The sequence below is a fragment of the Pseudorca crassidens genome, chromosome 3, assembly GCF_039906515.1.
Source record: "Pseudorca crassidens isolate mPseCra1 chromosome 3, mPseCra1.hap1, whole genome shotgun sequence".
NCBI lineage: Eukaryota > Metazoa > Chordata > Mammalia > Artiodactyla > Delphinidae > Pseudorca > Pseudorca crassidens.
The window spans coordinates 164,288,008-164,314,034 of NC_090298.1; the positions used below are offsets into that span (position 1 = coordinate 164,288,008).

The window sequence follows — 26,027 nt, forward strand, 5'->3', positions numbered from 1 at the left end:
GAGTCAGTCTTCCTGGAATTTATTGTTGTGAATGATGTGAAATGGGGATCTAAGAACTTAATCCTTTAGCCAATTGTCCCACTGCCTCCTTCCCCCATTGATTTGAGATACTACCCCCAACCCATACTAAAAGTCCATACATGCCTGAGTCTGCTTCTGAGCTATTGTTTCTTTGATCTATTTGTGTATTCCTGTGACAGTAACACACACAAAGAGCTTTAATCTCTAGCCATAACTCATTATTCAGTGTTCCCAGAACATGTATTCCCCCCTTGCCTCTGTGTTTTTGCTCACAGTATATCCCCAAGTTGCAACATTTCTCACCCACTGCACTAACCATTCTCCATGACTTGATATTCATCCTTTAAGATCTACTTTCAACCAACTATGCCAAATTTCTTTATTTCTCTTCCACATATCCTTATCAGTTAAAAAAATTATGCTAATACACCACATATGACAATGTGTTGAGTTAGTTTTATTGGAATGGATCAATCTCATCTCTCTCTCCACATCTTCCCTCCAATCCTCCACTTGTAGCACCCTTGCAGGAAAGGGCTTTGTAACCTTAGCATGTAGCCATCAACTGATACTCTGTAGGTTACTTATTGAGAAAAATAATACACGCAGTGCTTGAAATATAAACGATATCAGGGAACTGGTCACAGTGGTTGTTTCTGGGGAGGAAAACTTAGGGATGGAAGGAGATCCCCCATTTGAACTTTTCCTATATGTATGTATTATCTGTACGACATAACAAATACATAATTTTAAAAAGAACAGTCAGATCTATCTATTGTCTTGAATAGAGTTTCACATTTTATTTTTAGTAAGAAAGGCAAATTGTAGAAGAAGTAGAATATATAGTCTTATTTTTAGAAGAAATCAGAAATTCTGAACAAAACAATCTTACTTATGGGTATGTTTTTGCAGGGCATTAGTTAAGGCAAAGGAGAAGGCAGGGCGGGGCAGGGTCGGGGGGAAGGAAGGGGGAGAGGAAAGTAGAACATCAAGCGTGCCAACGAGCCAGCGAGGCCCCGCCTCTATTCCGCCCACCAAGCCCTGGCCCTCTCCCAATCCCCACCCATCGGGCTTCAGCTCTGTCCTTAGCCCCGACCAGTCGGCGTACACTCCGCTCCAACCCCACTCTTTAGGCCCGGTCAGAGCCCACCCCAGAGCTTGACCTCGCCCGCAGCCCTGGGGAAGGAAACTAGAATTCTTCCTCCAAGGTTGGATGAAGGAGTCAACCTTTCCGCCAGTGCCCTGAGGTCCTCCGGCCCTGAGGGCCGGTGCTCCGACCACTTCCGCTCCCGGCGGCCCTGACACCGGAAGCAGAAGTGCGCAGCGGCGGCGGATGGTGGCTGCAGTACGGGGCGCACGGCGCGCTGCGGTGGGAGTGTCTCCGGCCGTTCTGCAGGTGCGGCCAGGCCCCTCGGGAGGGCGGGGAGGGCTCGGCGGGCGCGGGGAGAGGCCGGAGGGCCTAGGACGGCTGCCCGGGCCGAGGTGCTTACTCCCCGCGGTAACCCCGGGGCCGGGATGGGAGCCCGCACAGCTCGGCTCTGCAGCCGGGCTCCCCCTTTTCGGTCTGTCGCTCTCAGGTACCCCTTGTTCGGGCCAACAGGACTGTCATCCGCCTGTTGAAGGGGAAGTCACGAAGTACAGCCCAGGTCCCGCAGCTAACAAGTGGTGACACCAGCCGGCCCCAGTACTCACCCGTCTTCCCCGATTTGTAGGCCTACCGTATCTCCCATATGCAGGATAACTGTTTATTAATAAATCACGTTTTATTTCATATTACGTTTCAGGTTATCTAGCTCTGCAAATGGAAATTTAGGTCTGAGTCTACATGTGCAAACTGGTTTGAGTGACGTGGCATGTGAATTTAAAAAATGGAATGTACCCTCTATCAAGGGATGAATTAGTTGGTGACTGACAATTTGCACTTGCTTACCTTAGGACCTGTTAACTTAGCTTTCTTTTCCTTTTCCTTTCCTTTCCCCTCCCTCCCTCCCTCCCTTCTGACTTTTACTTTGTATCAGTTTTCTTAACTGTAAGGGGAGCATGTCCTAATAAAAGCTATTTCTCACTTATGTCACAAGTCTTATTAACATCAAAGAAAAGTAAGACTATTCAGTTCTTTTCAAGTTGGCTCCAGCCTGTAAATCGCCGTAAGGCTTCAAAAGATGGGACTCCAGGAAAAAGAACATAAGCTTTGTTAGTACCGGGAATTGAAATTGAGTTGGCAGTAAATGGGATGTCTTTTTTTTTTTTTTTTTCCGGTACGCGGGCCTCTCACTGCTGTGGCCTCTCCCGCTGCAGGGCACAGGCTCCGGACGCGCAAGCTCAGCGGCCATGGCTCACGGGCCCAGCCGCTCCGCGGCATGTGGGATCTTCCCGGACCGGGGCGCGAACCCGTGTCCCCTGCATCAGCAGGCGGACTCTCAACCACTGCGCCACCAGGGAAGCCCGGGATGTCTTTTTTAAATCATAGGGTTAAGACTCACTTCTAATGAGAAATGGAGAAAAAATTAATTCTGGAGGAAAATTAAGCATCAGATTTCAATTTGATGAGTGTGGTGTTTGTTTTTAGAGAGGATTCATGTCCCACCTTGTCTTTTTAGAAAGAGTTAACGTTTCTTAAAGACAGCTGAAATCTAGTGTTGTGATTTTTGTTATATGAACAGGCATTTTAAGTCATTTTTATTTTTGACTTGGGGTGTTGTCTTATGTGTTTGTGTGTGTGTGTGTGTGTATGTGAGTGTGCATGTGGGCACATGGCTTCTTAGTCTAACTATATTGAATTATTCTTGAGGAGTGTTGATTGTTTGGCACATTTTCATTGGGGGTGCCCTCAATGAGCCAGGCCCTGTACAGGGGAAACAATGTGACTGAAATAGATTTAGTGCTTGCCCCTGTGGAGGTTTTGTTCTAGCTGGGAAGACAGATTTTAAATTAATAATGACAAGGGTGATGTAGAAACACAGAACAGGGGAACTTGAGGAGGAGATCAGCAAAAATATCTTAAATGGGACAAATGTTTGAAATTAAAAGATGAGTTTTATGTAACTAGACAGGGGTCAGGCTGTGGAGTCGGAGTGGGGAGGAGATTTGAAAGAACGGTGTATGCGTAATCCCTCAGGCAGTACAAAGCCTGGTGTATTCCAGGAGCTGAGAAAAGATAGGGAAAGCTAAAACACAGAAGACAAAGGAGAGGAGGGCAGGGCCCTGAAGGCCATGGTAAACTTTGGACCTTGTTCTAAGGCCAGTGGGAAGCCACTGAATCAGAGTTTTAAGTAGGGAGTAATATGATTTTGTTTGTGATTTAAACAAACCACCAACTCCTGGGTTGAGCATGGTGTTTAGGATGGACAAGAATGAATGCAAAGTCCACACATATAGCAGCTTGGGTTAGTTCAGGACTCAGACAATTGTGGAGTTGGAAAAGTTGGGGCTTGGTGGTGATCGTGGAATTGAAAAAGTTGGAATGTTTGCGATGCATAAGAGGTAGAACTGAGAGAATTTGGTGCTCGATGTATTCTCTCTACCACATGATATAGAGTAGGGCTTGGCAAACTGTGGCCTGTGGGCAAATCTGCCCCAGTGCTGGTTTCTATTAATAAGGTTTTATTGGAACACGTGTTTATGTGTTCCCTGTGGCTGTTTCTGTGCTATAACCACAGTTAAATAGTTGCCATACATGTGGCCCACAAATTTTAAGATATTTACTGTGTGGCCTTTTACAGAAAGTTTGCCAACCCCTAGTACGTAAAGTACTTAGTACTTACCAAGTGCGGTTCTGGTGGCAGGATTTGGAGTCCTGAAAAAAGTGGACACAGGTCTATACCTCGAGAGTTTACATCGTGGTTGGAGAGAGAGAGGCAAACTTACCTATACAAATACATATTAAAAAATCACAACTTGATAAGGGCAGTGGAGGAAATGTAGAGGATGTTAGAGGTGTTTTGAGGGAGGATAAGAGGAGAAATGATCCTTGTATTAGGTGACTGGAGCCAGTAGAAACGGTCAGGGCCTGTGGTGTGAAAGGTGGCTCAGGGCCCAATATGTTCCTTATTGAGATAATTTCCGGGTAAGCATGTTTCGCTTGGCCACCCTGCTGGTCCACAGAAATGGAATTATCTGGGCCAAACCCCTGCTTGGTGTTCTGCTTCCACTCTCATTTCTTCTTTTACCTCTGTCTCTCTTATTGCAGGAAGGACACCTACTGAAACTTTAAACCCTGGCGCTGGTGTCATGGTGAGGGGGAAGGAGGTGGTTAGGATGGATGGGGGGGAATAATTATGTACTCTGGGCCCTGTCTCCTCTCTGCCTGCCTCCTCTCTGCCTGCCTCCCAACTGAGGAAGAAAGAAGAGGGAAGTGTGGAGCATCTTTAGCCCCGTCCCCAGGACCTGGCAACCTCTTTCAGTTCATAACCTCCGGAGAGAACTGGTTTGGGTGGAGGGTTCCCAAAGCGACCCTGGGGTTCTGTGCCTAATTCCAGAGTCTGACTGCAGTGCGGGGCTCATTTAGAGCCGGCAGCAGCAGAGCTCCAGGGCCATCCCTGCCATCGCTCGTGAGACCTACCAAAAACACATGGCTCTATACAGTAAAATTAAAATTAATTAAAATCCAACAAAATTAAAACCTCAGTTACTCAGTCACCCAAAGTACATTTCTCAAATGCTTAGTAGCCACACGTGCCAGTGGCTGCCTTTTTGGAAAGTGCAGACATAGAACATTCCCATTGAGCTTTACCAGTCAGTGCTGTTGTAGAGAATTCTGAGATTAAAAGGCCATCAAGTTTCTCAGATGCAATGGAAGTCCTATTTTAACAAGCATAAAAAATGACTAAATGCTTATCTATGTCTTGGGCGGCGTCCTAGGGACTTCATGAAAATTAAAAGATCAAACTCAAACTTTTGATGTCTTAAATAAGGAGTTTAGGAAAAGCTCTGTAAAGCTGAGAAGAACAGGCTGCGCCATCACTGGTTAGTGGAGTGACAGAGAGCCAAAGTTTATACTTTTGGATCTGTCCAAACGTTAAAAGAAAGTCAGTATTTTCTGCTGGGTCCCAGCAACTCCTCAGTTCTGCCCTTGTAGCACAAAAACTGCCATAGAGATAAACAAAGGGGTGTGGCTGTTTGCCAGTAAAACTTTATTCAGACAAACAGGAGGCAGGCCGGGTTTGCTAAGCCCTGCTTTGGAGAGAACACTCTCTGAATGTTCTTGCATTGGGTCTACCTTCCCCAGGGATAACCCCTCATCCTGCAGAATGGTGAGAGTGGTCCTTGCTGAGCCGGAATATGTGTACTGTCTTAGGAATCAGTCACCTTGGAGGATGTGGCAGTGGGGCTCATCCAGGAGTGGGCGTTGCTGGATGACGCTCGGAGGAATCTGTGCAGATATGCGCTGCTGGACAACTGCAGGACCCTGGCCCCCCGGGGTAAGGCTGGTGCTACTCTGGTCCTTCCTGTATGCAAATGCTTTTTAAGCGCCTGCCACGTGACCATAGTGATGTAGTGTGGGTTTCCAGTTCATGGGCTTCCACAGGATAACAGCTCCATGCATTGCTTTTACTTAATTCTCTCCATAGTCACTCGTGTGGGTCTCACTGACCTTGAGCTTGGGCTTTGGGACTTAGAGAACCTCAGTTCCATGGGGCAGAGAGGGAGCGTTTGTAGTTTGGGCCCTTGTGAAAGAACCTCACTGAGTTCATTAAAAACTGGATGTGATCACTTAGGTACCCCATGTACTTGCTCGGGGTCAGGAGCTGAGGTCCAGGTGGAGGGTGGGCAGGCAGGGGAAGCATTTATTTTCCTCTGCAAGCCCTCCCTTCCCTCAGCATGTATGTTTTTCTCCACCAGCAGGGACTCCATCCTGCAAAACCTGTCTGGTCTCCCAGGTGGGGCCAAGAGAAGAGCTGATGACAGCAGAACGAGGCATTCTCTGTGCTACGGGTGTGGGTGAGTACCAGGGGGCGTAGCACATTGTGACCCATCCAGACCGGGGTTTGAGGGTGGGTGCTGCTGGGAAGTGTCAGTCTGAGGGCATTTTTAAGGTTCTTTATTCTGAGGGGAAATAAGGTTGTTTGGGGTGAGTTCCTTTAGCTCTTCTTTTTTCACTTTTTAACTCTCTTACTTTTTGTTGGTTTCAGAAAAAGATCTGTTCCAATTTCTCTTTTTTTAAAAAAAAATTTGAGATACATACTGTAAAATTCACCCTTTTAAAGTGTACAATTCAGAGGTTTTTAGTATATTCACAGAGTTGTGCAACCATCACCACTATCTATTTCCAGAACATTTCTGTCACCTCCAAAAGAAACCCTGTACTTATTAGCAGTTCCTCCCCATCCCCCTTCCTGCAGCCCCCAGCAACCACTAACTCACTTTCTGTCTCTGTGGATTTGCCTGTTCTGGACATCTCATATAAATGGAATCATACGTCTGTGTCTGTCTTCTTTCACTCAGCATCATGTTTTTGAGGTTCTTCCATATAGTAGCATGAAATGCTTCATTCCTTTTTAAGGCTGAGTGATATTCCATTGTGTGGATGCACCACATTCTGTTCATCCATTCATCAGATAATGGCCATCTGTCTTGTTTCCACTTTTTGGTGATTGGGAGTAGTACTACTCTGAACATTCATGTATAAGAATTTATGTGGAGCAAACATCATTCTCGATGGTGAAAAACTGAAAGCATTTCCTCTAAGATCAGGAACAAGACAAGGATGTCCACTCTCACCACTATTATTCAACATGGTTTTGGAAGTCCTAGCCATGGCAATCAGAGAAGAAAAAGAAATAAAAGGAATACAAATTGGAAAAGAAGAAGTAAAATGGTCACTGTTTGCAGATGACATGATACTATACATAAAGAATCCTAAAGATGCCACCAGAAAACTACTAGAGCTAATCAATGAATGTGGTAAAGTTGCAGTATACAAAATTAATGCACAGAAATCTCTTGCATTCCTATACACTAATGATGAAAAATCTGAAAGAGAAATTAAGGAAACACTCCCATTTACCACTGCAACAAAAAGAATAAAATACCTAGGAATAAACCTACCTAGAGAGACAAAAGACCTGTATGCAGAAAACTATAAGACACTGATGAAAGAAATTAAGGATGATACCAACATATGGAGAGATATACCATGTTCTTGGATTGGAACATCAATGTTGTGAAAATGACTCTACTACCCAAAGCAATCTACAGACTCAATGCAATCCCTATCAAATTACCAATGACATTTTTTACGGAACTAGAACAAAAAATCTTAAAATTTGTACGGAGACACAAAAGACCCCGAATAGCCAAAGCAGTCATGAGGGAAAAAAACGGAGCTGGAGGAATCAAACTCCCTGACTTCAGACTATACTACAAAGCTATAGTAATCAGAACAATATGATACTGGCACAAAACAGAAACATCGATCAATGGAACAAGATAGAAAGTCCAGAGATAAACCCACAAACCTATGGTCAACTAATCTATGACAAAGGAGGCAAGGATATACAATGGAGAAAAGACAGTCTCTTCAATAAGTGGTGCTGGGAAAACTGGACAGCTACATGTAAAAGAATGAAATCAGAACACTCCCTAACACCATACACAAAAATAAACTCAAAATGGATTCAAGACCTAAATGTAAGACCGGACACTATAAAACTCTTAGAGGAAAACATAGGAAGAACACTCTTTGACATAAATCACAGCAAGATCTTTTTTGATCCACCTCCTAGAGTAATGGAAATAAAAACAAAAATAAACAAATGGAACCTAATGAAACGTAAAAGCTTTTACACAGCAAAGGAAACCATAAACAAGACAAAAAGACAACCCTCAGAATGGGAGAAAATATTTGCAAACAAATCAACAGACAAAGGATTAATCTCCAAAATATATAAACAGCTTATGCAGCTCAATGTTAAAGAAATAAAAAACCCAGTCCAAAAATGGGCAGAAGACCTAAATAGACATTTCTCCAAAGAAGACATACAGATGGCCAAGAAGCACATGAAAAGCTGTGCAACATCACTAATTATTAGAGAAACGAAAATCAAAACTACAATGAGGTATCACCTCACACCAGTTAGAATGGACATCATCAGAAAATCTACGAACAGCAAATGCTGGAGAGGGTGTGGAGAAAAGGGAACCCTCTTGCACTGTTGGTGGGAATGTAAATTGATACAGCCACTATGGAGAACAGTATGGAGGTTCCTTAAAAAACTAAAAATAGAATTACTATATGATCCAGCAATCCCACTACTGGGCATATACCCAGAGAAAACCATAATTCAAAAAGACACATGCACCCCAATGTTCATTGAAGCACTATTTACAATAGCCAGCTCATGGTAGCAACCTAAATGCCCGTCGACAGAAGAATGGATGAAGAAGATGTGGTACATATATACAATGGAATATTACTCAGCCATAAAAGGAACGAAATTCAGTCATTTGTTGAGATGTGGATGGATCTAGAGACTCATACAGAGTGAAGTAAGTCAGAAAGAGAAAAACAAATATCGTATATTAACTCATGTATGTGGAACCTCGAAAAATGGTACAGATGAACCGGTTTGCAGGGCAGAAGTTGAGACACAGATGTAGAGAGCAAACGTATGGACACCAAGGGGGGAAAGCCACGGAGGGGTGGTGGTGGTGGTGTACTGAATTGGGTGATTGGGATTGACATGTATACCCTGATGTGTATAAAATTGGTGACTAATAAGAACCTGCTGTATGAAAAAATAAAATAAAGTTCAAAAATTAAAAAAAAACGAATTTATGTGGATATGTTTTCATTTCTCTTGAGTATATACTTAGGTGTGGAATTGCTGGGTCATTTTTTAAACTTTTTGAAGAACCGCCAAACTGCTTTCTAGAATAGTCACACTATTTTACCTTCCCACCAGCGGTGCATGAGGGTTCCAATTTCTCCATATCATACAAACAATTATTGTCCAATTCCTCTTTAAACCAAACATTTCTTTGTGTGTTCCTTTTCTAATTGCTTCTTACTTGTTTGCCTGATAACACTGTCTGATAACGTCATTTTCAATCTCCACGGATTCCTTTGCTGGGAAAAAAGTCTCTCATATCCACCTTATTCCCATCACTGCCCAATTCCTACTCTTAGAGCCTCACTTTCTCACTGATAGCTTCTTCCATTTCAGTACTGACCCAAGTTTAGGGTCAATATTAAAAAAAAAAATACATGTTGTGTGTGTCAATATCATGCCACTACTTCTTTCTGAAAGAAGGTAATTTTTTTTTTTCCAATTCATTTTAGACTGGGAATCTCAACTTAAACCCAAAGAGTCTACTCCTCTGCAGGATATTTTGGAGGAAAATTCATCCCATGATTTGCAAATGGTAAGATTCACGGGTGATGATTCTTTACTCCCTCTCATAGAAGAAGTTGAGGAATACGTGAGTTGGACACGCACACCAGCGCCAGGCAGATATTTGAGCCAGGGCTTTTCCTCAAGGACATGAAGTGTCTGGAGGGAGCATCCATGACCCATGAATTTGGGCAAATCCCACCTATCACTTAAGATTCTTTCTTCTTAGAAAGTTCCCCTGAGTAAACATTTCCATCAGTGAGAGTCAGACATTGATTGTATGCAGTGTGATTTACTCTTCAACAGTGATCAGAAACATGTTGTCTGTTAGAGATGCCCCATGTAAGTTCAGGATGTGAGAAAGCCTAGTGGTGGAACCTGCCACATCCTGGAAGAACTCAACCTGTCTGAACAAGGCGCACCTTTGAAAATGCTGAAAACGTGCCCCTGACAAGGAGCATCCCTGGGTGACCTTTTTGTCATCATCCACCGCTCATCAGGAGCAAACTCCTCCTGGAGAGAAGCCACCTGCTGATTTAACCGTGGTGAGAAAGGCTCCTGGAGGAATTATACCTTGGACCTGAACAAGAGGACCTGCAGGAGAGGGCCACTCTGATTGTAAAGAATGTGGGAAAGTTGTCAGGGGTCCCACACCCCTAGGGAGACAAGTTGAGACCCCACACTGGAAGGAAGCCCTTGTCAAAGAGTGGAAAATCATTCAGAACCAGCTTGCACAGCATGGTGCGTGAGAAAATGCAGAGTCCTGCCATCCCCCCTTTGACCCTGAATTCCTGCCTTCCTAAACTACCGAGCCTCCAAGTTTGAGTTCCCATTCTTGGGGTTTTGAAGCTTAGGGTTAGGGCTAAGATTTGGATAGAGGGACATACAGAGCCCATCTTCACCCCCAGGCCCAGAGCCAATGAGGTATCTAGCTTCCCTTCCTCTCCACCTCTATCACGGATGGTGTCAGCCTCAGAGTGTCAGAGACACTGGCACAGTGCATGGGGTGGTGAGGCCGGGGTAGTAGAGACCCCTTTTCCATTCCTGTGCCCTGAGCACGCGGAGCCTCAACCCTGCACAGCCTCGTGAGGAGTGGGCTGCCAGGCAGCTGAAACTCTCGCCCCTGCATGGCTGGCATCAGACCCCAGGGCAGCCGAGCCCTCTCCTTAGTGCCCAGATCCTCCTTGTCCTTGGTTTACACTCTTGTTTTGGAAGAGAACGTCCTCCACTAGCTGCTTGGGAAAGGGCGCTGGCTTTTGAGACCTTAGGATCTGCAAATGTCTTACTGGAGCTGCTGGATCCCAGGGGCCTCATCTGCTGTTGTTGTTGCAGTAACCCCATTATAGAGTGTTCTGTGCGCCATTATAGAGCTCTCGATTGATGCCTGTTGAATGAAGGAGTGAACAGATGGGTGCTGGTAAAGACGGCTCCAGGCCCCTACCGGCACCATGCCTCAATCAGCAGATGGACCGTGTGAGGGCGGGAGTACGGGCCATGAGGGACGGGTGTCCTTTGTGGTTTCTGTGGGCTCTTTCCTCTCAATATGGGGTTCCAGCACTTTCCACAGAACTTCACTGCCAGCTCAGTAGTGAGTACTGAGTGTGGGAGAGGAGGGGCTTCTGCTGTATCTGGAAACACAGGCAGTCACAGAATGTTGTGAGTGGGCATAAGTGGTCCACTTCCTTCTATATAGAGGAATCCCACTACAGTTCCTTCTGTGTAGAGGAATCAAGCAGCTCACCCCTGAATATGCCCCTAAGTGGTCCAGCATATGTGAGGTCGGGAGTCAAATCCAGGCCTGTCTCTAGAGACCGCCGTCTTAGCCACCAGGGTCTTCTGCTTGAGGATCGCACATCCTGATACTTGGTCGATGTGGCTGAACCTTTGGTTATCCCTTCTAGGCCATGTGGGTGTCACTGAGCCTTGTCGCAATCACTGGGGCCCCTTATGGCAGCTCTGAGGTCACGTGTGAATAAGTGCTGGTGGCCAGGGACAGACCAAGGCCCTGTAGCCCCAAAGAATGGGCATCTCCAGGCTCAGCCTTCCTACTGTCCCAGGGCCACCCACGCCACCTCTCCTGCACAACACCCAGCTCCTCAAGGCTGTGGTTTCACCTCTTCTGTTTCCTGCTGGATCCACAGTGCCTGTACTAGCAGTGCTCAATAAGTATGTGTTGAGCAAATAGGCGGAACTCCTAAAAACCTTCAAGAAGAGTGATCTGTGTCAGAATTATTCTGATGAAAACATTTGTCTCAAAATGGTACCCCCGGGATTTCAATTTACGGAGGTGACTGAGTGATGACATGGAGAGGCCAGTGACAGCGACTTACATTTCTTGAGAGGAGGGGGCTGGCCACGCCACACAGGGCCACACGAGGAAGCACCAGCATCAGTCAGGAGGCTGACAGGAGTGAGGGGAGACTCTAGGCCGGAGCCTTCATTGGTTTTCTGTAGGAAAGGCAAGGCAGGGCAGGGTAAACATCTTAGGATTGGTGAGTTTGAGTGATAATTCTGGGGGATCTTGAGGCGCAGGGGCTGTCCCCAGTTGTCTGGTACCTGGCCTTGGTGATTTAGGGCAGGGGGAATGTTGGCTTGGTGTGTGAGAACTAGCTAAAGGAGGTGGTTCGGAGTACGAGCTGTGGATCACAGGGGAGATGTAAACAGCTGTGGCCATCAGTTTGGCCCTGTGATTGATGGATGCCAGGGGCATCCTCAAATATGGAATCTAAGGAAACAGAATGAAGTTCATATTCAGAGCCAAGGGCTCCCAGCCTTTCTATAGCAACCTTTCTAGTAAAATATCTTGTAGCGCCTCCAAGGGCTTGTGGCCTGACCTCCAGACAGGGCCTCTCCAGAACCAGAAAGGGGTCAGGTCTGTCTCCAAGTCTCTGGCATGATCAGTCCTCGTTGGTGGCAGGGGCCCACAGTGCAATAGGGGGAGTCACGAGGTCTGAAACTACCAGGCCCACGTTCCCCAAATTCTGATGGCACGAGCCCCAAACTTAGGGTCTCTGAGGGTGAGAACAGCCTCCATACCGCCTCTGTCCTGCTCAGCACCCTCCATGCCTTTTCCCAGGGGCTGGGACTGGACCTGAGGATGCAGATCAAGCCCATGATGGGAGAGAGGGGGACACCTCTGACTCCAGGGGACCGGTCAGCTCTCCAGGAGTCACCTTGGTCTTCTGAGGACACAGTAAGCCTGGGAAGTGGTTTGCTGGGAGGGCCCCAGCCCCATCCAGGAAAGCCTAGGGTTCAGGAGTTTTGTTAGGTGGGGAGGCAGGAGGGAGGGATGAATCTAGGACCAACTGCCAACTGTTGGGGGAATTGGGAACATGCTGGAGGCCCAGGCTTACCTCCTGGTAGGAACTGCTGGACATGCCGTGGCATTTCTGCATTGAATGTAAATATCCCTAGTGTGATGTCAGGCCCAGAGCAGTCCTAGGGGAGGGGCTAGCACCTAGGGTTCAGGCCCTGCCTCTCTTCGTCCAGTCCTTCCACCCTCATTCCCACCCTGTCCATGGCCAGGAAACCTACAGGAATGAGTGGGTCCAAGGGCTGTGTGAAGAGTGTCCAGGCCGGTAACCAAGCTCTTGGCTCAGGGCCTTGTGTTTTGGTACTGAGGTGGACAGAGTTACCGAGAAGGACACTTTAAGGTGTGCTATGAGCCCCGCGCTGAGGAGGAGGGGCCTCCTCTCACCTGTCCCTGCCCATCACCTGCCCTGAGGGACCTGCCACATTTACTTCCCATCCACCACCAAGTCCTACAAACTTTTCCTCCAAAATATAAACCTACCTCTGACTGCTCCTTCTGTTCCTGGTGCCACCACCCTGCCCAGAGCCACCGTTATTTCTCCTGGACCCCCGGGAACTGCTCCTGACAGGCTCCTGCTACCACTGGGCATCACCCTGGACACCGAGGCCAGAGGCATCCCTTAGAAATGCAAGTCAGTTCAAGTACCCTTCCCAAGGGAGTGGCTGGCGGTAGAGGAGAGTTCAGGTCCTTTCTCCCACAGCAGGGCTTCCCCTCCGGAATAGTTTACTTATGTCCCCTCATTTGCAGGGGTCCACCTCTGCATCCTCCCTCTACCCCCTCAATCTGCTGGCCATCCACTGCCCCTCTCTGCTCCAGCATTTCCCCCACTACCGGAGGCTGCTCAGAGGAGGCCTCCCTTACCCAGGCCCCCTCTCTCCATCCCATCTTGGAGTTGAAATTCCATGACGGTGGCTAACTTTATACTGAAGAATTGTAAACCTGGACAAGGGAACAGGGCCTGTCCCTGTATGTTCAGTGTGTTTCCCCAAAGCAGGGCCAGTCATGCCAATTCAGTCTGGGTGAGCAGGTGTGAGTGGATCCCACCGACTGTGTGACTAATATGTTCCTGTCACTCTGTCCAGGGGCTGAAGGTGGCTGTGCAGATTCAGAGGGTGGCCACGCCGGAGCCTGCGCTGCGCCTCCTCAACCTGTTGGGGGCTGGGGATTCTGGTGAGTGAGAGCTGGGTGGAATTGACAGCCAGAGGGCCCCGCTTTGCTGTGTTGTGTCTGGGAACTTGCATCCGCCGCCTTTTCCTCTGACTGCAGTCGTTGCCACAGGGAGAGAATGTATGAAGCAATCTCTCATTATTTACATACGCAAGGGGAAAGGCACTTTCTAGGGATTGTGGGCTGGGATTCTTTTTTTGTTTCTTTTGGTCTCAGATCTTTCTGTTATGGAAGAGCAGTCCCCACTCAACTATGGCAAAGGCCAGACCTCTTTTGGGGCACGGTTAAATTCTCCACTGCGCAAGCATGTCGATGCTGAAGGTTACAGTTGAATTTACTATAAGTGGCACATGTTTGAACTGAGCTTTTAAAAAATGAGGCTAAAAGCCACATCTCCTGAGAAGTGGGGGAAAAAATTAATTCTGGAGGACAAATAACATTGTAGCTTGTACTGCAAGGCGTTTGTTTCCTTCCATCTTAATTTATTGTAAGAATAATAAATTTTGATTATTAATCATATCATCCAGTCTTGCATTTGGAATCTGTATTATGCCACTGACAGGAAGTAATGCTTAGATTTGGGTTATATGTTGTTGTTCTATATATTTTTGGTACGCCTTCTGGGCCAGGCTCTGCCATAATGTACTCGTTTTATTTATTTATTTTTAAAATTTTTATTAGAGTATAGTTGATTTACAATGTTGTGTTACTTTCTGCTGTACAGAAAAGTGAATCAGTTACATATATCCATATATCCACTCTTTTTTAGATTCTTTTCCCTTTTAGGTCATTACAGAGTATTGAATAGAGTTCCCTGTGCTATACAGTAGGTCCTTATTAGTTATCTGTTTTATATATAGTAGTGTGTATATGTCAATCCCAGTCTCCCAATTTATCCCTCCCCACCTTTCCCTCCTGGTAACCATAAGATTGTTTTCTACATCTGTGACTCTATTTCTGTTTTGTCAATAACTTCATTTGTACCGTTTTTTTAGATTCCACATATAAGTGATATCATATGATATTTGTCCTTCTCTGTCTGACTTACTTCACTCAGTATGACAATCCCTAGGTCCATCCATGTTGCTGCAAATGGCATTATTTCATTCTTTTTTATGGCCGAGTAATATTCCATTGTATACGTGTACCACATCTTCTTTATCCATTCCTCTGTTGATGGATATTTAGATTGCTTCCATGTCCTGGCTATTGTAAATAGTGCTGCAGTGAACATTGGGGTGCATGTATCTTTTCAAATTATAGTTTTCTTCAGGTATATGCCCAGGAGCAGGATTGCAGGATCATATGGCGGCTCTATTTTTAGCTTTTTAAGGAACCTCCATACTGTTCTCCATAGTGGCTGTACCAATTTACATTCTCACCAGCAGTGTACGAGGGTTCCCTTTTCTCCACACCCTTTCCAGCGTTTATCGTTTGTAGACTTTTTAATGATGGCCATTCTGACCTATGTGAAGTGATACCTCATTGTAGTTTTGATTTACATTTCTCTAATAATTAGTGATGTTGAGCATCTTTTCATGTGCTTTTTGGCCATCTGTGCCATAAAGTACTGTTGAAGTACTTGGTGTGCTCTGTGCTTTTGAAGTACTCTGGAAGGTACTCTTGAAGTACTCACCGCTATCATCCTGTGGTGAGATGGGCACTGGGAAACAATTGCAGACCAAACCCTGAGGCCCTCCCCCATGGAGTTCACAGTCTGGCTTGGTGGTCAGATTTTTCAATGGAGACTGGAATGCAATGGAAGCATATAACAGGAGGGCTTTATCTTGGGGGGCAGGGAGGAGCTCTGGGAAATTTAAGTTTAGACCAAGTTTCTCAACTGCAGCACTGCTGATACAGGGACTGGATCTCTGTGGTGGGGGCCGTCCTGCATGTTGTAGGATGTTCAGCAGCATCCCTGGCCACCACTCCCTAGCTGGCAGTACCACCTCCCCCTGTATTAGTTTGCTAGGGCTCCCATAACAAAGTACCACAGGCTGGGTGGCTTAAACAACAGAACTTTGTTTTCTCACAGTTTTGGAGGACAGAGGTCCAAGATCAAGAGGGCCGTGATCTGTTTTTTGGCTTGTTGATGTCCATCTTCTTCCTGCATTTTCCCTCTGTATGTGTCCGTGTCCAAATTTCCACCAATTACATTGGATTAGGACCCATCCTACTGACCTCATTTTAATTTAATGACCTCTGAAAAGACTCTATGTCCAAATACAGTTATAGTCTGAGATTCTAGGGGTTAGGACTTCAACATATGAATCTTTGGAGGGACACAGTTCAGCCCATAACACCCTAGTCATGACGACCAAAGACATCTTCAGGTGCTCTGGATTGTCCCCCTCTAATGCATATGTTGATGCCGTAACCTCCCATGTGGCTGTATTGGAGACAGGGCCTTTAAGGAGGTTGTTAGGGTTAAATGAGGTCTTAAGGGTGGAGCCCTGATCCCATAGAATTGGTGTCCTTATAAGAACAGGAAGAGAAAAAGCAGAGTTCTCCACCATGTGAGGACACAGTGAGAAGGCAGATGTCTGCTAGCCAGGAAGAGCATTCTCACCAGAGCCGGACCATGCTGGCACCCTGGTCTCAGACTTCCAGCCTCCAGAACTGTGAGAAAATAAATTTCTGTTGTTTAAGCCACCCAGTCTGTGGTATTTTGTTACAGCTGCCCGAGCTAAGATACTAGACACTGCCACCTGACCTCTGGGGACAGGGGTGGCTTAAGACTATAATAATTACTGTATCGTTTAGATGTTGGTCTGTTTGGAGGTTTGGGGAGAGGAGTTCAGGCCTAGGAATGGCATCTGTAAAATCCACTGGGCACCGGGGAAGAAGAGCCTGGTCCTTCAGCACCTGGGAGGAGGATGGGCCTCGGGAGGATATGAGTGGTGGGTGGAGGCAGTTAGGAAAAGGACGGTGGTGGCCTAGAGTTGGGGGTGAGTGTGGAGTAGGTGTGTCAGGGGTCCCTAAGACCACTCCCAGGTTTGACGATTCGCTAGGAGGACTCAGGACTTAGCTTACAGTTGTACTCATGGCTATGATTTATTCCATTGAAGGGATGCAAAGCAAAGTCAGCAAAGGGAAAAGCCTCATGGGGTGAAGTCTGGAGGAATTCAGGCACAAGTTTCTGGAGTCCTCTCCCAAGGGAGTCGCATGGGACACGCTTAATTCCCCCAGCAACAAGCTGTGACAACACGTGTGCAGTATTATCTACAGGGAAGTTCATTAGAGACTCAGAGGGTTTTCCCTGGGGGCTGGTCATGTAGGCACCCTCTGCCCAGCACATACCTAAATTCCAGACTTCCAGAAGGAAAACAGGCATTCAGCATAAACCGCACTGTTTGTACAAAGAGTTTAAGCAGAGAGTGAGCCCCTCTTATCAGTTAGGGTGTTGGGAACCCTCTCGAAATCCAAGTTCCCAGAGGCCAGCTAAGGGTCAACCTTGCTGGCAGGCCTTGCTGAGGAGAGCAGTCAGGCCTGCTGTGTTAACTCTTGTCTGCACACCAGGTAAGCTAGGAACCATGTAAGATGTACACAGGAGGTTGAGTTGAGATAGTTTGGTGAGTCCTGTGTGCATTCGTTTACCAGACATTCCAGGGCTTTTTTTTTTTTACATCTTTATTGCAGTATAATTGCTTTACAATGGTGTGTTAGTTTCTGCTTTACAACAAAATGAATCAGTTATACATATACATATGTTCCCATATCTCTTCCCTCTTGCGTCTCCCTCCCTCCCACCCTCGCTATCCCACCCCTCCAGGCGGTCACAAAGCACCGATCTGATCTCCGTGTGCTATGCGACTGCTTCCCACTAGCTATCTACCTTACGTTTGGTAGTGTATATATGTCCATGCCACTCTTGCTTTGTCACAGCTTACCCTTCCCCCTCCCCAGGGCATTTTTATATGCCAAGCACGGTTGGGGGGTGAGGGTGTAGCAAAAGGAAAAGGACCCCAGGCTTGTTCTTCCGAAGCTGCCAGTCCATTGGGGGAGATGGAAGATAATCACCTAAGGAAGCAAAAAAAAAAAAAAAAGTAGCTGGTTATAGATAGGTAAGGGCTGTGAAGAAAGGAGAGGGTCTTTTTAGAGAAAAGAAAGGTATTGGGGAGGAGAGACTCTCCGAAGGAGTGACATTTAAGTGGGTCCAAATGAGAAGGTATGATATAGGCATTCCCCATAGCAGGGACAGGGTGGGAGGAAGGGGAATGGGGTGGGTGGAGGTGGGGAGGTGGGTGTAGAAATGTCATCACTGATTTTTTTTTTTTTTTGACTGATCGTTGGGGTCAGAGGGGGAGGAATTGCTCATCTGAGATCAGGGACACTGGAAGAAGGACAGGCTTTGAGAAGAAGGTGATAAGTGCATTTTTTTTTTGGTTGGAGTGGGTGAAACAACAGAAATTTCTATCTCAGTTAGAGGTCAGAAGTCTGAAATCAAGGTGTCGGCAAGGCCATGCTTCCTGTGAAACCTGTAGGGAAATAATCTTTCTTGCCTCTTCCTAGCTTCTGGTGGTTGCTGTAAGCCTCAGTATTCCTTGGCTTGTGGATGCATCGTTCCCATCTCTGCCTGCCTTGCCACGTGGCTTTCTCCCCTCATTCGGTATCTCTTCTCCTCTTAAAAGGACACCATTTGTATTGGATTAAGGGCCCTCTACTCCACCATAACTTTATCTTAACATCTGCAAAAACCCTATTTCCAAGCAAGGTCATATTCTGAGGTACTGGGGGTTAGGACTTGTTATTTTTTGGGGGGACACAGTTCAACTCATAAAGTCTGCTCTCTGGACCCGCAAATTCATATCCTCCTTACATGCAAAATACAGTCACATGATCCCAACATCCCCAAAGTTTTTACCCATTCCAGTATCAACTCTGTCTAAAATCTCATCTAGATATTGACCCAGAATATCCCAGATCTTGTCATCTAAATAATCTAAATCAGGTATGGTGAGACTGGGGGTGTGATCCATCCTGGGGGCATAATTCCTCTCCATTTGTAAATTGGTAGAACCAGAAAACAGGTTCTCTGCTTCCAAAATACAATGGTGGGGCAGGCATTGGATAGACATTCCCATTCCCAAAGGGAGAGGAAACAAGGGTCCCGGGTCTCACGTACGTTTGAAACCCAGCAGGGCAAGTTCAAAGCCTGAGAATGATCCTCTGTGGCTTGAATCTCTGTCCTCCGCCTCCTGGGGCAACAGCTCACCGCATCTAGCTCATTTTGGATGTTTCATTCGTATTCCCCCAGGTAGATGAGTGGAGATATCGGAGCCAATGGTTGTGTATATGGGTCTGGAGTGCAGATGTGAGAGTCAGCCTGGAGATTTGGGCCTTGTCAGGTAGTTGGGAATTGACGCCCAGAGCTGGGGACGGTGTCTTCCGAGGCGGAGACTACAAGGTGAGAAGAGGAAGGTGTGCACCTTGGGGACACCAGCAAGTGATGGAGGAGGAGCCTATACAGGAAACCGGGAGGGAGGCTGCGGGGTGGGGGTGGGCACTGAAGCCCAGGGGGGTGGGTTTTAAGATGGAGGGATTGGATGACTGAACATGTCAACTAGATCCCCACTCTGGATGGAGGTCACAGGTGATCCTAGTGAGGTGCTGGTCCTTGGAATGGTGATGTTGGGAAGTGAGTAGGAGGTGAGAAAATGGATACAGAGATTGCCCACGATGGGGAACAGAGAGATAGAACAGTAGCTAGAGGGAAGTGTGGAGTATTACAGCTTGAATTGTGACCACCCCCAAAAAAGCTATATTGAAGTCCTAACCCTCAGTACCTGTGAATGTGACCTTATTTGGAAATAGGGTCTTTGTAGATGCCATCAAGTTAAGATGAGGTCATGATGGTGGGCCCTAATCTAATATGAATGGTGCCCTCGTAAGAAGGGGAAAATGCCATGTGAAGACAGGAACACACGGGGGGAGGACAGCCATGTGATGACAGAGGCAGAGATTGGAGGGACACGCAGTTACAAGCCCAGGATTGACCTTCACCACCAGAAGCCAAGAAGAGGCAGGGAAGGACTCTACCCAGAGTCTCAGAGAGAGTGTGACCCTGCCCACACCTTGATTTTGGGCTTCTGGCCTCCAGAACTCTGAGAGAATACATTTCTGTTGCTTTAAGCCACCCAGTTGTGGTACTTTTTTACAGCAGCCCCGGGAAACTAATGACATGGGGTCAGGGATTGGATGTGATTCAGGTTTAATTACCAAGGGGAAAGGTCCCATCGAGAGGGGAGGTGAGGGTGCAGGGAGACAAGGGTTGGCTGGGGAATCACTTGCTCCTCTGTAACAGGCCAGAGTGAGGAGGCCTGGTGCGGATGAGGGATGTTATTGATTTGAAGGCAGGAAAGGAAGGATGCTTCCTTCTCAGGCACACTCACAAGGAGGTGGCGGTTTCTCTGTCCCCTACTTGTGGTAAGTCCTGGGGTGCTATCGGCCCTGCAGAGTTGGGGCAGAGGAAGGGGCCCAGCAGCTAAGGCAGGACAGCTGACCCAGGGCTGAATCAAGGGGGAGAAGGGGGTGCCCCAGAAACTTCAGAGTCTGTTGGTGACTTGAGACTGTGGCTCCAGAGATTTGGAACAGAGGAAACGCGTGTGTGTGTGCATGCGTGTGTGCATGCATGTGTGTCTGTGTGTATGTCTGTATATTTCTGTGTGTTTGTGCTTGTCAGTGTGGGTATGCGGATACTGTGTATGCGTGGTGTGTATGTAAACATTTGTGTGAGTGTATGCATGCGTGTGTACTGGTGTGTGTGAGTGTACATGTGTGCCCAAGCAGCTGGGAGTGTGTGCAAGCATATGTGCATGCATCTCTCTGTGTACATTACATGTGTGTGTCCCTGGGAGTGTGTGCATATGTGTGTGCACATGCGGTCATTCACAGGGTGGGCAGCCCTTGGCCCTGCAAGTGGGGTCACTGGGCCAGGCCCAGACCCTAACGACTCCCCTCTTCTCCTCCAGCAGTGCCTGCTCAGGACCCCACCTGGCTCCGGGAGGAGAGCACAGAGGAAGAAGCCGTGGCTCCTGGGACACTGAACACTTGTCTGCAGGTAAGTAACAAATACTTGTTCTTCTTGCTTTGCCTCCTTGTCCCCTTCCCCTGTCTGGGAGTTTCTTGACCCCAGAGGACTGGTCTCCAGGCTTCCAGGCACTGGGCCTCTAGTGGTGGGTGGGCAGTGACCCCACTCCCTCATTCAGGCCTTCCCCTGGTTATCAAGGGCCATGTTCAGCTGAATGTCAGGAGGGAAAGCAGGGCGAGGACGTGAGCTGTCCTTGTCTTATAGTCATCATGGTCTCCCAAGAGCAAACAGTTGTCATTTACCAAACATTTTTCTCTTGCCTGTAACGCGATCAGGTCTGCTGGACCCTGGGGCTAGAGGGGAAGGACTTCCCAGCTAGTTGTTAATAACTAAGTCCTGTCATGAAGTTTAGGTCCTTTTCTGCCACCCCTTGGGATGCTGTCATTTAGGGAGGGAAGAGTAGATGGAGAAGAGTTCTAGTTCTGAGGCCTGAGCAGAGAGACCTCAGAACTGTGTCTGAACATCTTCTACATGTAAGTGTCCCTTTCCCAGGCCTGCAAGCCCCACACTGTCCTCTTGAGTATTGGTTGGGGTGGCCCCTGGCTGAGCAGGGACGGGTGTGCATTTTAGGAACCAGTCACCTTTGCGGATGTGGCCGTGCTGTTCACACCGGAAGAGTGGCTGTTTCTAGACTCTGCCCAGAGAAGCCTGTACAGAGACGTGATGCTGGAGAACTATAGGAACCTGACCTCTGTGGGTAAGGCTGGCCTCGCTGCTTCATCCACACACTTGCGCAGCTACTATGGTTTCCCGGAACTGTGCTGGTTTCAGAAATCGAGAGGTGAAGAGACAGGAAGGTCCTGCCTTCATTGTGCTTATAGTCTAGTGGTTTCTTCTTGGAAATGAAGATCTGTCCATTGTTTCTGGTCTTCTCAAGTTTGTCCCTGAGCCAGGCGCCGGGTTTTGGGGACTGGAGAGTCCCACTGTCCTTTGGGACCCAGTGAGGGAGCTTTTACTTTGGTTCCTTAGTGAAAGAGCTCAGCCGTGCCATCAGAATATAGGTGTGTCCATTTTGCTATTCCTATCTCCAGTGACCCTAAAGACTTCAGAATATCGGCTCCCATTGCATGGCAGGCACAGTTGCTCATACCCTGCATCTTTTCCCATGAGCAGGAGATCAACTCTGCAAAGCCAGTACATTTTCCCATTTGGAGCAAAGAGAAGAGCTGTGTGTCACTGAGAGAGGGATCTTCCCAGGAACCCACTTAGGTGAGCACCAGGCAGATTAGGAGTGCTTAGTGCCCTTGATGGGGAAGGCTGTTGGGTTGAGCTCCCTCAGTAAATTCCACTTTCTTTCCTCTTTCTCTTCCCTTTTTATCTCTAATGCTTTACTTCGGCTTCAGTAAAGATTTATCCTACCTCCTTTTCACATTTAGCACGTCCATGTGTATATTTCATCCAGTTCCTCCCCACTGTATGTTCTTACTAATACTTCCTCTCAACATCAGTCCCAATCTTCATAGAATCCCTTCTTAGTAAATTATCTACTATTTCCATTCCTTGTTCCTATGATTACGTGACTCCTCACGTAGCCAAACACCTTAAAATTTTCCTTTACCCTCTGATACATTCCTCTTATTCATAGTTTCTTCCCATATTTAGGATCAGTATTAAAAAAAAATCTGCACATGCCTAGCTTTTTTTGTCATCTTGATCCCACAGTTTCCTTCTCTGTGGGCTTAATATTTCTTCCCCTTAATTCATTCCAGAACCTCAACTTCAACCACAAGACTCAATTCCTAACCAAGATATTTTTGCAGAGATTTCATCCATTGGCACAAAAAGGGTAAGGCATAAAGGGGTTATTCTTGTTCCTCTACAGTAGGAAATGTCTGGGATTGCTGTAGGTTAGAAACACAAGAAACCCAGAGAGAGATTCAAGGCAAGTGGTACTCACCTAGGAGAAAGCAGTTTCTTGGGAGAGAGTCTGTGAATATCATGAATTGGGGGAAAACTCTAAATGTAGATCAAGATGTGGCTTTACAGAGTTCCCAAAGCTAACCATTTTCGTAAATTTGACACATGTGGAGCATTTAAAACTTAATTTAGCCTTACATAATACAGAAAAAGTCTACATCTAAGAAGTCCCATGAAAGTAATGAAAATGATAGCTCTTTGTGGCAGAGTATCTGCTTGAAGGAACTCAGGGTAGAAATGGTATAGATATGCTAAAATGGTAAAATCTTCAGCTATAGGAATGTCTCTTTCCTACACTCACTTCACTTGGGGGAGAATATCTGTGAATGCAATAAAGCCTCTGGTCTTCCCATTTTCCTCAATTGACAGGAGCGACCTCAGACTGGAGAAAAACTCTATAAATGCAATGTACTAGGGAAACCTATTAACAGCATCAAACCACTTTTTCAGTACCAGAGAATTCCTGCAGGAGGGAACCCCTGTGAATGCCGAGAGAGTGGAAAACCCTTCTTCCAGACTGCTCACCTAATCGTGTCTGAGAAAATTCATAGCGGGGATAAAACCTATGCATGTAACAAATGTGAAAAATCGTTCAGATACAGCTCCGATCTCATCAGGCACGAGAAGACTCACACTGCGGAGAAGTGCTTCGAGTGTCAGGAGTGCAGGCAGGCCTTCAAGTATTCCTCAAATCTGCGGCGGCACATGAGAACTCACACTGGAGAGAAACCCTTCGAGTGCAGTCAGTGTGGGAAAACCTTCACGAGGAACTTTAACCTGATCTTGCACCAGAGAAACCACACGGGCGAGAAGCCCTATGAATGTAAGGACTGTGGGAAAGCTTTCAACCAGCCGTCCTCTCTGAGGAGCCACGTGAGAACTCACACCGGAGAGAAGCCTTTTGAATGTGGCCAGTGCGGGAAAGCCTTCAGGGAACACTCATCACTGAAGACACACCTGCGGACCCACACCAGAGAGAAACCGTACGAATGTAACCAGTGTGGGAAGCCCTTCCGGACGAGCACTCACCTGAACGTACATAAGAGGATCCACACAGGGGAGAAGCTTTATGAGTGCGCCACCTGCGGGCAGGTCTTGAGTCGTCTCTCAACCCTTAAGAGTCACATGCGGACCCACACGGGAGAGAAGCCCTACGCATGTCAGGAGTGTGGGCGAGCCTTCAGTGAGCCCTCATCCCTCAGGAAACACTTGAGGACCCACACCGGCAAGAAGCCCTACGCGTGTCAAGAGTGTGGGCGAGCCTTCGGCCAGTCTTCACACCTTATTGTACATGTGAGAACCCACACTGCAGGGAGACCCTACGAATGTAATCAGTGTGAGAAAGCCTTCAGGCACAGCTCTTCACTTACCGTGCATAAAAGGACTCACGCCAGGAGAGAAAACGTCAGGACTGGCGGCCTGCCTTTATCAGTGTCTCTTGCTTACGGTGGGCCCCATGCTGATTAACTTCCAATTTGTAAAAACATAAACATCCAAGGCTGTGATCATCTCTCATAGTACTCGTTAAGCGACATCCCATGTTTTGATGTATAATATTTTCATTTCAGTTTAATTCTCCATATTGTCTTAGTTTCTTTTACCACTTATTCTTTGACACACGAGTTAAATGGAATTAGGTTTTTAAATAAAAGTACATGGGTATATTTTTATAGAGGCATAATTGTAGTGAAATGCATAAATCTTAAGTGTACAGTTGGATGAGTTTGACAGATGTATACTTGTGTGTAATCAATACTCCATTCAGGATATAGACTGTTTCTGTCGTCCCGGAAAGTTCTTGCATATATATGGGTGTTTCTTTTTAGTTGCCTTTTTGTTGTTGGTTTCTAATTTAATTACACTCTTAGCAGCGTATGTGGTCTTTATGTTGTTGAATGTTAAGTATTTGTGGAGATTTGCTTTTAGGTCTAGTGTGGTGCGTCCTGTTAATTGCCTACCAAAATTGCCCCTTCTTGCTTACCAAAGCACTTAGGGTTTTTTTTTGTTCAGATTGGGTCTGTGCACTATTTTTTTTTTTTTTTTTTGTGGCTTAAAACAACAGAATTTTATTCTCTCAGAGTTCCGGAGGGCAGAAGTTGAAATCAAGGTGTCTGCAGGACCACACTCCCTCTAAATGCTCTAGGGGAGGTTCCTTCCTTGCCTCTTCCAACTTTTGGTGGCTCCAGGTGTTCCTTGTCTTGTGGCAGCATCTCTCCCATCTCTGCCTCCGTTTTCAAATGGACTTCTCCTCTGTGTGTCTGTGTCTTCTCCTCTTCTGTCTCTTTTAAGGACACTTGTCATTGGATTTAGGGTCCACCCAGATATCCAGGATGGTCTCATCTCAAGATCTTTAATTACATCTGCAAAGACCCTTTTCCAAATCAGATCACATCCGTAGTTTCCAGGTGGACATATCTTTTGTGGGGGCATCATTCAAACCACAACACCATCAGGGAATGTGCACTATTAAAACACCTCCATCTTCCTGTCCTTGCTGCCAGGCGAGGCCACATCCTCCAGTCCTGGCCAGTATGAGACATCGCTGGGTGTGAGTCCTGGGAAAGATGTTGCAAAGGGGTGGTTTCATTTAGCCAGATCCCTCTCCTTCTTCTGTACAAGCAGACACCGTGTCCAGGGCTAGAGGAGCCATCCTGTGACCATGAGGGTGAAAGCCACAGGCTAAAGAGAGTGTGGCCAGAAGTCACAACCATCCTGGTTCCCCAGTTGGTGTCCTTGTATGGCTGTACCAGCCCTGGATTGTTTATTTCTGGACATTCTGTTACACGAATAAGATGTACCTCTTGCTGGTACATGACATTGTCTTTTTTGGGGGGAGGCTGGGGGAAGGCAGGGATGGGTTTATTATGGCTGAATGCAGTCTCTAACTGGTGCACTTAGTATATGGTCAATTTTTATAAATGCTTCGTGGGTAGTTGAAATCAATGTATTCTACATATATTCACTAGATGGAGCATATTATTTGTGTTTAAAAGTCTTTTACACATTTTAAAATATTGGTCTCTGTCTTAGCTCAGGCTGCTATAACAAAAATACTGTTGACTGGGTAACTAATAACAGAAATTTATTTCTCACAGTCCTGGAGGCTGGAAGTCCAAGATCAAGGCTGGTAGATTTGACGTCTGGTGAGGGCCCACTTCCTGGTTCATAGATGGCCACACTCTCGCTG

At 46.7% G+C, this 26,027-nt stretch overlaps 1 protein-coding gene across 14 annotated transcripts; it reads left to right on the top strand.

The window, feature by feature from the left end:
• Window positions 1–1,105: 1,105 nt before the first annotated feature.
• On the top strand, window positions 1,106–24,880 carry ZNF333 (zinc finger protein 333). 14 transcript variants are annotated; one of them, XM_067733614.1, is made up of 12 exons: window positions 1,107–1,417; window positions 4,211–4,254; window positions 5,249–5,441; window positions 5,863–5,961; window positions 9,302–9,384; window positions 12,430–12,546; window positions 13,749–13,836; window positions 20,805–20,893; window positions 21,494–21,620; window positions 22,037–22,132; window positions 22,633–22,709; window positions 23,210–24,880. In XM_067733614.1, exons 4-12 carry the CDS (start codon window positions 5,922–5,924, stop codon window positions 24,305–24,307), a joined length of 1,815 nt encoding a protein of 604 aa, XP_067589715.1. In that variant the 5' UTR covers window positions 1,107–1,417; window positions 4,211–4,254; window positions 5,249–5,441; window positions 5,863–5,921; the 3' UTR covers window positions 24,308–24,880. The 14 variants fall into 14 exon arrangements, with proteins under 14 accessions (XP_067589713.1, XP_067589714.1, XP_067589715.1 ...); XM_067733610.1 differs by having other exon boundaries at window positions 5,318–5,441; XM_067733607.1 differs by lacking the exon at window positions 4,211–4,254 and having other exon boundaries at window positions 5,318–5,441.
• The last annotated feature ends 1,147 nt before the right edge of the window (window positions 24,881–26,027 follow it).